The 14,593-nt window shown below is 40.9% G+C and overlaps 1 protein-coding gene across 2 annotated transcripts in view; it reads right to left on the reverse strand.

Moving 5' to 3' along the window:
• Nucleotides 1–14,593, reverse strand: part of LOC134336843 (ribosomal protein S6 kinase beta-1-like) — an 81,937-nt gene that overhangs the window by 21,344 nt on the left and 46,000 nt on the right. For both annotated transcript variants that reach the window (XM_063031406.1, XM_063031407.1), the window contains exons 10-12: nucleotides 13,833–13,940; nucleotides 11,026–11,088; nucleotides 4,860–4,937 (exon numbers count right to left, since the gene is read on the reverse strand). In XM_063031406.1, coding sequence (XP_062887476.1) covers nucleotides 4,860–4,937; nucleotides 11,026–11,088; nucleotides 13,833–13,940 — 249 coding nt within the window. The remainder of the gene's footprint in view (nucleotides 1–4,859; nucleotides 4,938–11,025; nucleotides 11,089–13,832; nucleotides 13,941–14,593) is intronic.

Genomic DNA, 14,593 nt, shown 5'->3' on the forward strand with positions numbered 1-14,593 from the left:
CTGAGAGGATCATTTACCAAGCTGCTTTAACTCAAAGACGTTAACTGGGAGCTATTTGAATATATAAGTTTTATCTTGAATCCAAAAAAGAAAGTGGAATTACACAATGGACATACAAGACCAGAGCAGAGTTAGGCCATTTGGCCCATCAGGTCTCCTCTACCATTCAACAACGGCTGATTCTTTTTCCCCTTCCTCAGCTCCACTCCTCGGCCTCCTCCCTATAACCTCTGATGCCGTGGCCAATCAAGAACCTATCAAGCTCTGCCTTAAATACACCAACGACCTGGCCTCCACAGCTGCCTGTGGTAACAAATCCCACAAATTCACCACCCTCTGGAGAAAGAAATTTTTCCACGTCTTTGTTTTAAATTGATGCCCCTCTATCCTGAGGCTGTGTCCTCTTGTTCTAGACTCCCCCACTATGGGAAACATTCTTTCCACATCTACTCTGTCTGTGCCTTTCAACATTCGAAAGGTTTCAATGAGATCCCCCCCCATCCTAAATTCCAGCAAGTACAGACCCAGAGCCATCAAACGTTTCTTGTATGCTAAACCCTTCATTCCCAGAATCATCCTTGTGAACCGCCTCTGGACCCTCTCCAATGCTAGCACATCTTTTCTTAGATGAGGAGCCCAAAATTGTTCAAAATACTCAAGGCGAGGCCTCACCAGTGCCTTATAAAGCCTCAGCATCACATCCCTGCTCTTGTATTCAAGTGATGAATGCTAACATTGCATTTGCCTTCCTGCAAGTTAACCTTTAGGGTATTCGGCACAAGGCCTCCCAAATCCCCTTACATCTCAGATTTTTGGATTTTCTCCCCAGTTAGAAAATAGTCTGCACATTTATTTTTATTATCAAAGTGCATGACCATGCATTTTCCAACATTGTATTTCATTTGCCACTTCCTTGCCCATTCTCCTAAACTGCACAAGTCCTTCTGCAGCCTACCTATTTCCTCAAGACTACCTTCCCCTCCACCAATCTTTGTATCATCTGCAAATTCGGTTACAAAGCCATCTATTCCATCATCTAAATCATTGACATACAGTTATTAGTCAGTTGGCTAAAGTGTTGTATTAGTGTCAATTACAATTATATGTTGTTAGGGATTTTTTTCCCTATAGGTTCTGATTTTAAAGTATTTTAAGGTGCAATGCCTCAAAAAGCTGATATTTCTCGGGAGTTTTATTCTATGCTAATGTAAGGCCACTTTGGAATATTTCAGAAACCAACTCTGTCGTGTAAGCAATGATCATGTGAAGGTTGTAGCATCTCTCAACTGCTAGTAAACAACCTGGCCTCTAACAGGGTGGTAAACATTTATGTCAGTGTCAGATTACCAGATTCATTGAATCCATTGCATAACCTGGAATTGTAGAACATGAAATCAAGATGTCTAGTCAATAAATATTATTTCACCGCACTATTAGAACATAGAACAGTAAACAGCACAGTATGGGGTCCTTGACCCGATGTTGTGCCGAACTTTTAACTTACACCAAGACCAATCTAAACCCTGCTCTCCCCCTTTTTTCCATTCATCCATGTGCCTATCTAACAGCAGCTTAAATGTCTCTAATGCATTTGCCTCTACTCCACTCTGGCAGGGCGTTCCAAACACCAACCATTCGGTGCAAAACAAAACCTAGCTGATGTCGCCTATACTTTCCTCCAATCACCTTAAAATTATGCCCTTTCACATTAGCCAGTTACACCCTGGGAAAAAGGTGCTGGGGGTGGGGTGGGGAGGGGTGTACATACAGGCTAAGAGAATGCACTGAGGACATAATAGATGGGGAAAAAACTGGCATCATTTACTTTAGTAGGAAAAAAAGGTGAGAACTTGGGTGAAGTGTTGGCACTCTGAGGGACTTCGCTGTCCCAGAATATCAATTAACAAAGGTTAATATGCCAGTGCACAATTAGAAAGGCAAATTATATCTGACCATTTATTTTTATGGTCTGATTATTTACTGGATTTACTCCTAATGAAAGCTAACACAGAATGAATAAGCAAATGACTGGCCTCCTGTGCTAAAATAAGTCTATGATTCTGTCGTACACAATTAGGGCCAAGACATCATTGAATTACTGCCTTTCAAAACATGTTTAACCAATACCCACCTGTCCTGGTGCCCTGGCCAAAGTTTAAACCTCAGATCAGACTTAGCTGCTGTTTAATCATTTGCAGATCTGGGAGCTTGCAAACAGGCTGCCGTGTTCCTACATTATAGCAGTGACAACAAATCAAAACTACCTTTGCTGTCAAGTGCTTTGGGGTGGCTCAGTACTACTGCACCACATAAATGCAAGCCTTTTTTTCCCCCCTTTGAAAGAGGTGTGCCACAACTCCATCCTTCAGACAAGGATTACACAGACTGCTCATTGAACTCCATGAAAAACCAATCCCTCAGCATATTTTTAAAAACATTACATGGACCTGGTCAATATTTAGCATTAAACCAATACCATTAACTGATTATCTGTCACTTATTTAAAACGTTTTTCATAGACCTGTGTACAATTTCCTCTGCCTTGTTTACACTTCAAGTATTTTGTTAGATCCCATTACTTGGAACATCCTGAAGTCAAGAGCAGTGGTAACTGCAATACCTTTACCATTCCTCCAAGCACTTTATACTGCTGATTGCCCTTTAATAAAATTACACTAGTCAACACCCTAAGAACCATTTGAACATTTATGTACATAGTTACTCCAAAAGCCCAGGAAAAGTCAAAGTACAACGCTTGCCCTAACTTTGCTCTGTAATGATTGCCCTCAGTTCCCTGGATTAGATAGATAATTACTTTACTGATCCCAAAGGAAATTAGTGTCACAGTAGCATTACAAGTGCACAGAATAAAAAATGTTAAGTTACCTCAATCGGTCTAACAAGAGGGAGTTATCACTTTATACTTTATTATCGCCAAACAATTGATACTAGAATGTACAATCATCACAGCGATATTTGATTCTGCACTTCCTGCTCCCTGGATTACAAATCGAGAGTAAATATTAAAAATTTAAATTATCAATCATAAATAGAAAATAGAAAATTGGGAAGTAAGGTAGTGCAAAAAAACCGAGAGGCAGGTCTGGATATTTGGAGGGTACGGCCCAGATCTGGGTCAGGATCCGTTCAGCAGTCTTATCACAGTTGGAAAGAAGCTGTTCCCAAATCTGGCCGTATGAGTCTTCAAGCTCCTGAGCCTTCTCCCGGAGGGAAGAGGGACGAAAAGTGTGTTGGCTGAGTGGGTTGTGTCATTGATTATCCTGGCAGCACTGCTCCGACAGCGTGCGGTGTAAAGTGAGTCCAAGGACGGAAGATTGGTTTGTGTGATGTGTTGCGCCGTGTTCACGATCTTCTGCAGCTTCTTCCGGTCTTGGACAGGACAACTTCCATACCAGGTTGTGATGCACCCTAGAAGAATGTTTTCTACGGTGCATCTGTAAAAATTAGTGAGGGTTTTAGGGGACAGGCCAAATTTCTTTAGTTTTCTCAAGTAGTAAAGGTGCTGGTGGACCTTCTTGGCAGTGGCCTCTGCTTGGTTGGACCAAGTCAGGTCCAACCAAGATATTGACCCTGAGGAACTTAAAGCTTTTGACCTGTTCCACTTGCACACCACCAATGTACATTGTGGCTACGGTTGACTCATTATAGAGCCTAATGGCTGAGGGTAAGAATGACCTTATATAGCACTCTTTAGAGCGGAGCAGAGCAGTTATCTTAGTCTATTACTAAAAACGCTCCTCTGTTTAGCCAAGGTGGCATGCCGAGGGTGAGAAACATTGTCCAGAATTGCCAGGATTTTCTATAGGGTCCTTTGTTCTGCCACAGCCTCCAGTGTGTCCAGTTTGACTCCTATAAACAGTGCCAGCCTTTCTAATCAGTTTATTGAACCTGTTGGCATCCCCAGTGTTGATGCCATTGTCCCAGCACACCACTGCATAGAAGATTGAACTAGTGACAACAGACTGATAGAACACGTGAAGGAGAGGACTGCATACTCCAAAGGACCTCAGTCTCCTCAGGAAGTAGAGGCGACTCTAGTCCTTCTTGTACACAGCCTCTGTGTTGGTGATCCACTCAAGCCTGTCATCCAGGTGCACCCCAGGTACTTGTAGGTCCTCACCATCAATAGGAAAAGACAGCAGTGTAGGCTTAGTCTTCCTAAAGTCCATCACCATCTCCTGTGTCTTACTCATGTTGAGCTGCAGATGATTCAGCTTGCACCATTCACCAAAGTCCTCCACCAGGGCCCTTTATACTCCGAACCATTGCTGAGTCATCAGAGAATTTCTGCAGACGACATGACTCAGTGCTGTATCTGAAGTCTGAGGTGTACAGGATGAACAGGAAGGGAGACAATACAGTCCCTGTGGGGCCCCAGTGCTGCTTATAGACGTGTCTGACACACTGTTCTGAAGCCACAAACTGTGGTCTGCCAGTTATGTAGCCCATTATCCAGGATACAATAGTGCTAACCTGCAGTGAACAGTGCTTCCCCCCCCAGCAATGAGGGTTGCATAGTATTGGCTGCAAGTGTCAATGAAGGCACTTGAGAAATCAAAACACATGACCTTCACACAGTGCTGCCCTGCTTATCTAAATTGGAGTAGGTTCTGTAAGGGAGGGGTTGAAGATTCTCTGCTCCTTTGACTATTTAATGGCCCCAGAGTCCAGTTCATGCAATTTAGCTCCAGGCCCCAATATATCCACAGGACCCCAAAAACTCAAGTGGCATTCAGTGAAGTGTATGTAGAAGCAGAGAACATTAGTCATATGAAAATATGCACCTAGCTGTCCATACTGGGGAAGCAAAAACGCATTGAGAATAAGGTTACACTTACCAGAAATGGCTTGAAAGGTGGTTCAACTCTACGAGCTAAAAGATCCTCCCAGTTTGTGTGTCTGAAGAAAGGATGAGCCTGTATAAGCATATCAATTGAGTCATTAAAGGGATCAGAGTTCCAAAATTAAAACTCACAAAGTAGTACATTCAACATTGAAACTGCACTATAAAAAAGTATTCACAAAACTATATTAACTGAATATTAACCTCATTCATTATTAATAGAAACTTGAACTCTATGGACTAGCTGCTTATTTACCCTCACAGTCCAAAGCACCTTTTAAAGTAATTAGGCAGTAGAGAATTATATTGGGACTTCCTGAGAACATAGTTATGGTGCTCATATACAGTACAGCACGTATTTGCATTTAAGGTACTTGACACAGATATTAAGAAACTGAAGTGCGTTCCTTGGAGTAAGAACATGCTAACTACTCAAGCCTAATAAACTTGTGACTGAATATTCCAAGATTCTGCATCCACCACCTCTTGGAGGGAGAGGTTCAAAGCTTCAAACTTACGCCTCATGTTAAATGAGCAGCCCCTTATTTTCAAACAATGACTTCTCTTTCTAGATTCTCCCCTAAAACCCAAAAGAATAAGCAGTTTTTTAAAATCAAAGTATTTTTATTAACAAAGAAAAACAGCAGACATATGTTATAATACAACCAACCATTTTATACCAGTTACGAAAAGAACCCCCCCCACCCCTCAAAATAGAACCAGCTAGACCAGTCAAAAATAGGTACAAAGGCCTAGTATACATATAAAGATAGAGCATCTTACACATTCAAATAAGATTTTCAGCATCCATATTTTTGACAAAACTTAAAAAACTTAGTGGTGTTAAATCTTGCAGACTGCCCCCTGACCGAATAGCAGATCTTCTCAAATTTTATAAAGTGCATGATCTCTTTGATCCAATGTCCATATGTTGGAGGGGAAGAGTATTTCCATTTGCACAAGATGAGCCTTCTGGCAAGAAGTGAAGAAAAAGCGATGAGATCGGTTTGGAATTTGTTGAGGTTAACATTCTGAGAAGGCACTCCAAATAGTACTATTGACCAAGATGGTAGAATTAATTGCCCAAAAATTTTTGAAAAAGTTTCAAAAATCAAACCCCAGAAATTTGCTAATTTTGGACATGACCAAAACATACGCAGAGTGTAGCCAGGAATTGTTTACATCTGTCACACACTGGGTCAAGATTTTTATTAACTTTAGCCAATATAACTTTAGACCAATGACAAAAGGTGTACAATTTTAAAATGAACAACAACATGTCTAAGATACACAGAGGATGAATAAATTCTATGAATTGTATTTTGCCATATGTCATCTGGAATTTGTTCCTCAATATCCTCTTCCCATTTATGTTTTAATAAATCCAAATTTTCAGGATTAACCACATTAAGTAGCTCATAGATTTTGCTTACAGATTGTTTCACATCAATTTTGCACTTAAGGACTGAATCTGACAGCGATGAAGGGGGGGCAGTAGGGAAAGCACTCAAGGTGAGAGGCCGTAAAGTTGTAAGTATCTATAGAAGTGTGTCCTAGGTATATCAAGTTTCTTAACTAGCTGTTCAAAAGAGGCAAAATTGCTGTCAATGTAGAGATTATACAATGAAGTGATACCACATTTTGACCAAATATCAAACGCTACATCCATTATTGATGGGGTGAACATGTAACTTTTTTGCTACTGGTGCAGAGAGTGAGAGGTTAAAGTGTAAAATGACATCTAAATTGGAACCAAATTTTAATGGAGTACATCGCAACTGGATTCAGTGTGAAACTAGATACAGGTTGTGACAGTGGTAGTTTAGCATATATTACCAACGAAGAGGTAAATTGTAAGGATGACTTCTCCATAATCACCCAGCTAGGAGCAGCAATATCATCTTTTGTCCAATATAAAATTGCTCTTATATTAGCTGAGCAGTAGTAATATAGAAAATTTGGAAGTGCCAAACCCCCTTCCCCGCAATCTTACGAGGCCTCTGTAGTATTTTTTCCCTTTACTGTTTTTCATTCCAAATAAAACTTGAAACTTGACCATTTAAGTTATTGAAGAAAGTCTTTGTTAGAAAAATTGGGAGGCTTTGGAACATGTATAAGAATTTGGGCAGGACAGTCATGTTAATCGTATTAATCCTCCCGCTAAGGGAAAGAGATAAAGAATTCCAACGTTCAAATTCCTGTTAAAGATTGGAAAGGAGATACTGATAGTTGACTTTATAAAGGTCCTTGTAATTATGTGTTATCCAGACCCCCAAGTATTTAAATTTCCTATAGCTGATTCTAAAGGGGGTCACGAAAAAAGAGATATCCAAACACGTGGTCCTAATTGGCATTAGTTCACTCTTTTGAAAGTTAACTTCATAACTAGATATTTGACTGAATTTAGTGAGCAATATTGATAAATTTGGGAGACTTCGAGTTGGATCTGAGATATACAATAACATATCATCCGCATACAGAGACACTTTATGTTCCAAAGCTCCCCTCTGGATGCCCTTGATGTTAACTGGTGTTCTCAGGGCTGTGGCGAGTGGCTCAATTGCCACAGCAAAAAGGAGTGGAGATAAAGGGCATCCCTGTCTTGTGCCACGTTGCTGTTCAAAAAAGGACGATATACAATTATTAGTATGTACTGCTGCCAGTGGGGACGCGTAAAGTACTTCAATCCATGAGATGAATGTAGAACCAAAACCAAATTTTTGGAGAGTATAGAAAAGAAAGTCCCATTTCACCAGGTCAAATGCCTTTTCAGCATCAAGTGAGAGAATAATTTCTGGGGTACTAGATGCAGAGGAATCATATAGTATATTTAGAAGACGTCTTATATTAAAAAAGAGTACCGATTTCTTATAAAACCTGCTTGATCGGGTGAGATAATTAATGGTAGAATCTTCTCCTTCGGTGTGCCAGGAATTTTGCAAGGATTTTAGTATCCGTATTTAAAAGGGAGATTGGGGTATGAACTACATTCAAGGGGGTCTTTGCCCTTTTTCAAAATTAATGAAATAACTGCTTGACGCATTGTGGGAGGCAGGGAGTGGGATAAAAAACTCTTCAAAACCAGATAATATATGGGGAAAGTTGAGTGGAAAACTTTTTTTAAAATTCAGAAGGATATCATTCTGGGCCTGGGGATTTTCCACTCTGCATACTCCCAATTGCTGAGTCTACCCCCAGAGTCGTGATTGCCTTCTCCAGATCAGCAGCTACATGCAGATCTAGATCTGATGGGGTGGTGGATGAATCTGAGGAGTACAATGATTGGTAAAAGCTATGGAAGCATGAGTTAATTTCGACATTACCTGTTTGTTTTATGCCCTGTGCATCCCGTATCTCAGGTATACCGTGACTGGCTGCTTTGTGACGCAGTTGATGGGCTAGTAGCCTCCCTGCTTCTTTTTCATGCTCATAAAACTTACATTGCAACTTGGAGATAAGATATTCAGCTTCTCGAGTTGTTAATAGATTGTGTTTGGTCTAAAGTAATAAATGCTGTTTGAGCAAAGCTGATGAGGACGCTTGGCTACGTAGGAGGTCTAATTCCAGTATCCGATCTGTCAGTTGTTTAATACGTTCAGTCCTTATTTTTCTCCGATGCTCGCAGAATGAGATTATTTGACCTCTTAAATATGCCTTTAGCACCTCCCACACAATTGATGGAAGCATCCCTGGTGTTTGAATAATTCTCAGAAGAGATTCTATTTTGGAATAAATATACTTCACAAAACATTCATCTGAAAGGAGAGTAGGATGTAGCCTCCAAGGACAGTAACCTGGTTGTGTAGTAGGCATACGTAATATTAAAGTCAGCAGACTATGATGGGATATATAACTATGGCTTCAGAATCACACTCTGTTACAGAAGAGAGAAGGCTGATGTCCATAAAAAAAAATCTATACACGAATAGGAACCGTGTACTGAGGAGCAAAAAAAGAGTAACTCCAAGAGGTAGGGTTACGAAACCGTCATACATCAGCCACTCCGTATGTTTTAAGAAAATGTCTGATAGACTGTGCTGACCTAGAGATAGGGACATTCCTCGCCGCACTGTGGTACGAAATTGGAGAGAGGACATGATTAAAATCGCCTCCGAGGATGAGCTTTCTCCGTCCCGTTGTGTGTAATGTGGAGTCGAGCAGGGAACAGTATACCATATCAGATATCCGGCTGGTCACGCAGCAGTTTCCTGATGTCCACGAACGCAGCTCGAGCTTTGGTGACCCTTGTGGTGTAGTCTGGAAAAATAGTGATGGGTTTCCCATTGTAGTTAAGCGGAGTCTGGTTTTGAGCTCGACGTAAAACATTGACACAGTCCTGATAATAATGTAGCTTAACTACAACTGCACGCAGTGTACCGCTTTTTTTTTTGGTGTGAGACTCCAATGTGAGCTGTCGATAAGAACGCCTTTGTTCAGTTTAAGCACCTTTGACAGTAATTTAGAAATGGACTCCATAGAACTTGACCCGGGCTCCTCAACAACCCCCAAAATACAGATATTGCACCTCCGCATTCTTCCCTCCATGTCTTCACATTTATCACTCAAGTCCTTCAGCTCCGATTTCAGGGCGTTTACAATGATTTATTGAAGTGATACCATTTCATCTGACCATGATGATATGCTGTCTTCCATGTCTTTAACATTAGCCTTCACTTGGGCAATCTCAACTTGGGTCCCTGCCACATTGTTTGCTAACTTGGTTCTTACTACCTGCAACTCGTTTTTCAGGTAGCTTAAACTTTTGGCTACGGCATTCTTCATCTCGTTTTTCAGGTAGTTGAAATATTCAATAGGGCGTTTTTCAGCTCGTTTTTCATGTAGCTGAAATCTTTGGCGAGGGCATTTTTCTGCTCTGCTCTTCTCACTGCAGAGAAGTCCGTTTTTAGCTCCAAGAGGAGCTGAATCTTTAGGTCTTCCGTGTCCATTTTGCCTGAGTTCGTGCAGGTAGGGTACTTGCGCATTCACGGTCAGCACTTAAAACTTTGCACCGGGGAGTCGGTCATCTTGGTGTTATATTTTCGAAGCTTAGATGCCATTACCGCATGTCAGAGAACAAGTTAACTCTCGCTATATGTACTTAGGCGACTTACTTATTTTGATAAGATTTGAAAGAAAGTGCTATTCTAAATATACAGTAAAGGTTAAGCAGGAGCCCAGCCAAACAGACCTTACTCCATTCCTTGCTCACGTGGTCCCCGAACAAGCAGTTTATTACAAAGGGCAACAATGGAAGAGGTGGCCCATCCTCAGGTGTAAAAGGAGAACAGCAAAATGCAAAGATACCAATTTTTATTTCCAATCTGCACAAGAACATGTGAAAGAATGGAAGCAAAATAAGGAAGAAAACAAAGATCGATGTTGAAGGACCTGGCTTAGTACCCACTGCATTTGCCCATTCTGGATCTGGAGTAAGGTGGGCAACAAATTTTCTGCCCCTCCACACCACAAGTTGTGGCCAGTTCCAGATAATGCTAGGCCCAGGAGGCACAATCCCTAGGCCCCTTCTCTAAATACTTCAATAGGTTCTAATATACAATAAAGCTGACAGAAGTTTTGTCTTGACACATTTAAAACTTCTACAATGTAGATATACAATCAAGTATAAAATCATGTGAAAACAATACACAAGTTGATGAAACTTAAAGATTAGCTTTGTCACATGTACATCAAAACAAAGTGAAATGTGTTATTTGTGTCATCATTTGCAATGTTCTGGGGGCAGCCCGCAATAGTTGCCATGCTTCTGGTGCCAACATAGTATGCTCACAACGCATTAACGCTAACCATACACCTTTGCAACATCTAAAGAAACCAGAGCACCTGGAGATAGCCCTGTGATCGTGCGGAGAACATACAAACTCCTTACAGACAGCAGCAGGAAGCAAATTTTGATCAGTGATTGAGGGCGCTGTAAAACCATTGAGCAAACCACTAGGCTACCATACCATCCTGGTTGCGTTTAGAAACTAGTGAAAAGGGCAGTGTGGCAAGAGGAGAGGTGCTGCTATCAATTCTTCTTTTTCTGGCCAGTAATGGTTTCCTGTACCTTTAAGCTATTGCCACAGACATGACTTAAAAATGACAACAAGCAAGACACCTAGTAATTGAATATGACAGTAACATCTTTGCTGCATACGTACCTGGACATCAGTCGCATCCCCAACTCCAGCTCCAAGGCGCGACGAAGCATTCCTTTTTAGCAGCTGGAAAAAAAATTGATGTTTGACGTTGATTAAAATACAAAATGGGTAAAACTGTCAAAGGGCCCCAGAAGTACCGTTCTGTTACTCAAGGTGCTAATTTGGTGTTCACATCTAGGTTTCTGACCCTGCAGCACACAGTGCTAGAGATAAGGGGTTCCCAACCATTTTTATGCCATGGGTTGACCATTAAGCAAGGGGTCTGTGGACCCCAGGGTGGGAACCATTGAGCTAGAGGCATTGCAAAACATATCACTCAATGGATGAATACAAATGCTATAAATCTGAAACAAAAGCAAAGATGTCACAAACACTCAAGTCCAGGTACAACCGTGAAATGAGAAAACGTCTGCATTTCAGGACTGGAATCATTCACCCTTGCTCTTTAACAGGCAATATCTGATGTACTGAGATTCCCAGTATGCCTTATTCCCTATTGGGGTCACTTAGCAACATGCTAATTCTTACACTGTAATGCCCAAAACAATCATGCCAAAACTTCCTTAAAACTGAAAGGGAAAAGGCTCCAAAACAGTAATGGACAAACTGGAAGAAAGTTCATCAGTATTGAGTGAACCTGCCAATGAGATGGAGAATAGGAACATCAAAATTAGCAGTAGGCCAACTGACATCTCAAACACGCTCGGCTGCTTATGATCAGGGATGACCTGATAGTAAACATATCTCCACATTCTCTTCTACCAACAGTAACCTTCCCCCTCCTTTCAACCATGTGTAACACGCTGTAAGGTTTCACTGCTAATGTAATGGCCTCTTTGTACTGTTTCACTGCTAAGGAAATGGTTTCTCTGTAGCAGCAATGTTTGGGTTATGACTAGAGATAACAGGGCTTTGGAATGTGGGCTATCCAATGAGAGGCATGTTATTCTTTCTTATGGGTCTGGGAGCAGGGATTTCGTGGTTTTTTGTCAGCGAGATGAAGAGAGAAGACGCAAATGGAAAGAGTTGGTAGTCCGGCGGATGGAGTAGACTCGGAGCAAGGGTCCGACGGTCAGCAACGCTTGGAGGAAGTCAATGGGGAATGAATGGATGAATGCGTGAGCTCCAACATTGCGCATTAGACTGGTTCATTAAAATGGGCCCTTTTTCTTTTCTTTAGTAACCCTATAGTCAGATTAAGATTTATAAAGTTCAATTGTTAAATCGTATACGGTGTATTGTATGATATTTTGCGGTTCGGATTTGTAACCGGGCAACACATTATGTAGCATCCTCATAAATGAGATTTCTCAGTTTGGCTGGGCCAAAGGCCGTCTTCCCCTAGACAAACACATGCTGGTCGAACCCAAGGGTCACACACGCTTATCAAAAACGTATCTCTGCTTAATCTACTGGACCATGACTTGAAATTATGGTTTTAAGGAGGTAGAGGGGAGACAATTTAAAAGCTTGCCGACAAATAGAACGAAGTGACAACAAATCATCTGTGAATGACAGAACACTTTCATGGGGCTCATAATGAATGAAAATTGAAGGATAAATGGAAACAGGGGCCCATAAATTGATGCCAATTCATTTTTGAGTGTTTCCTTCACAGTATTATCCACTTATGCTCTAACTTAGCATTTTGGGCCTTGGGACACCATAACAGAGATGCAGCTGTAGTCCTCCTCCCCACAGGACTTGCTCCATGTTACAGTAAACCGTAGGAAGAGGCTTTGCAGGCAAATGGGTTAAGCAGAATGTGGGCACTAGCAGTGTTGTAGCAGATCAGATAGGGAGCCCTGGAGGAGCCTCTCTGGAAGCTGAAGTCAGCAATGGGAATGGCAGCGATTACATGTTTCTTCCTGTGGAAGGTTATGAATCTTCAGGATTTTCTTCCCCAGTGAGATACTAAAAGTTTGACTATACTCAAAGTGGAGATTGATAAACACTTGCACTCAGGGAAATGAGGTACAGGGAAGATAGGGGCAGGAAAGTAAAAACTGAGGGCATCTTACTGAATAGAGGGGCAAAGGTTTTTTAGGCAAATATTGTTATGTTCATATATAATCTTTTAATATTTCAATGCTAATTAAGGCTGATTGCACAGAGACAATCAGGGATGGATGCCTTAGGGTAAACAAGAGCAGCAACAACGCAGAAGCAGAAAACAAACCATAGGTCAATATAAATGACGGCTCAGTGGTTGCTAAGGACACAAGGTCACTTGTACTGTACTTAGCTGATGCAGGAACTATTTTGTCAGAGGCATTTATAGGGCTTTAGACATCATTTGGTTTTTGAATGATTAGATGAACCAATGGATGCCACCAAATTTAATTTCACTCTCAAGTTTTAGTCTATTTCTAAGCAAGATGAAGACAGCACTCTGGTGACCAACATTCTCCGTGGAAATCTGAAGCATTTAACTCTACTTTTCTAAACAGATTTCTCTAACCAAATATATTGACTCCCTCTAGTTGACATGTCTATCATTGCTTGAATTTTATCAATATTTCTGCCTCAGCAGCTCACTGTGGTAGAGAACTCTAAAGACTCATGATCCTGAGGGAAGGTAATCACTGCCAACCCTAGTCTTGAACTTAGTTCCTGGACCTGCTCCTTCAGTACTGCAAGAGAATACTCGTGGATTCCAACCCAACATGCTTGTCACCTCAGAAATATGCCAGCAAAGGCTATATTTCACACATTACTTCAGCCACTTCTGTTAGCAATTCACCATGTCTGCTAGCTACTTCAGACTTCACTGACTGGTGCAGTGGAACAAACATCAGATAAAGTACCTTTTTAAGAAGGTCTCTGGCTTCGTGTGTGAGGTAGGGTGGCAGATTGAGTTTACACTTCAGGATTTTGTCGATGGTCTTCTTCCTGTTCTCGCCAGTGAAAGGAGGCTAAGCAAAGATCATGAAACATAAATCGACAAACTAGAATTTGAAAAAAAAAATGCTTATTAAGCTGTAAGTGTCAAAAAGTTTTAATCAAAAGCACTTTACATGAAACCTTACATTTGAAGCAACAAATTATTTGGTAGGATATAAACTTCACACAATTTATTGGCTTCCTACACTTGAAATGCTCCATCTCAGTAGGAAGAGGAGAAATTATGCTTCAAATCATTCTGCATTAAATATAGTACAAAAAACACCCAAATGTAATGGGTAATTAAATCAGATTTATTCTACCTTCACTTTACAACCCATACCCCTTCCATTCTATGGTAAAACCGGAAATATAGATCAATCTTGCCATTTTACAAAACTGCAGTAAAAAATCAATTCAAAATTCTTAAATACATATCTTTTTCAGAAGATATTCATGAAAGAGACAAAATAGACAGAGCAAAACTGAATTTTATCGTTGTGCCACTCTCCATATCTCTGTTCCAGTTACAACCATTCAACAGCTTCAAACAATGAGTATTACAGAACTATATCTGAAAGCACAGGACAATCCTGCTCTTATTTGGATGGGTTAGCTTCTTTTGCATGAGATGCACACCAGTACTGCCCATTAAAAGTGCCTGCAGAGTTACAGGGATTAGCAG

This window comes from Mobula hypostoma, chromosome 23 (genome assembly GCF_963921235.1).
Source record: "Mobula hypostoma chromosome 23, sMobHyp1.1, whole genome shotgun sequence".
Taxonomy (NCBI): Eukaryota; Metazoa; Chordata; class Chondrichthyes; order Myliobatiformes; family Myliobatidae; genus Mobula; species Mobula hypostoma.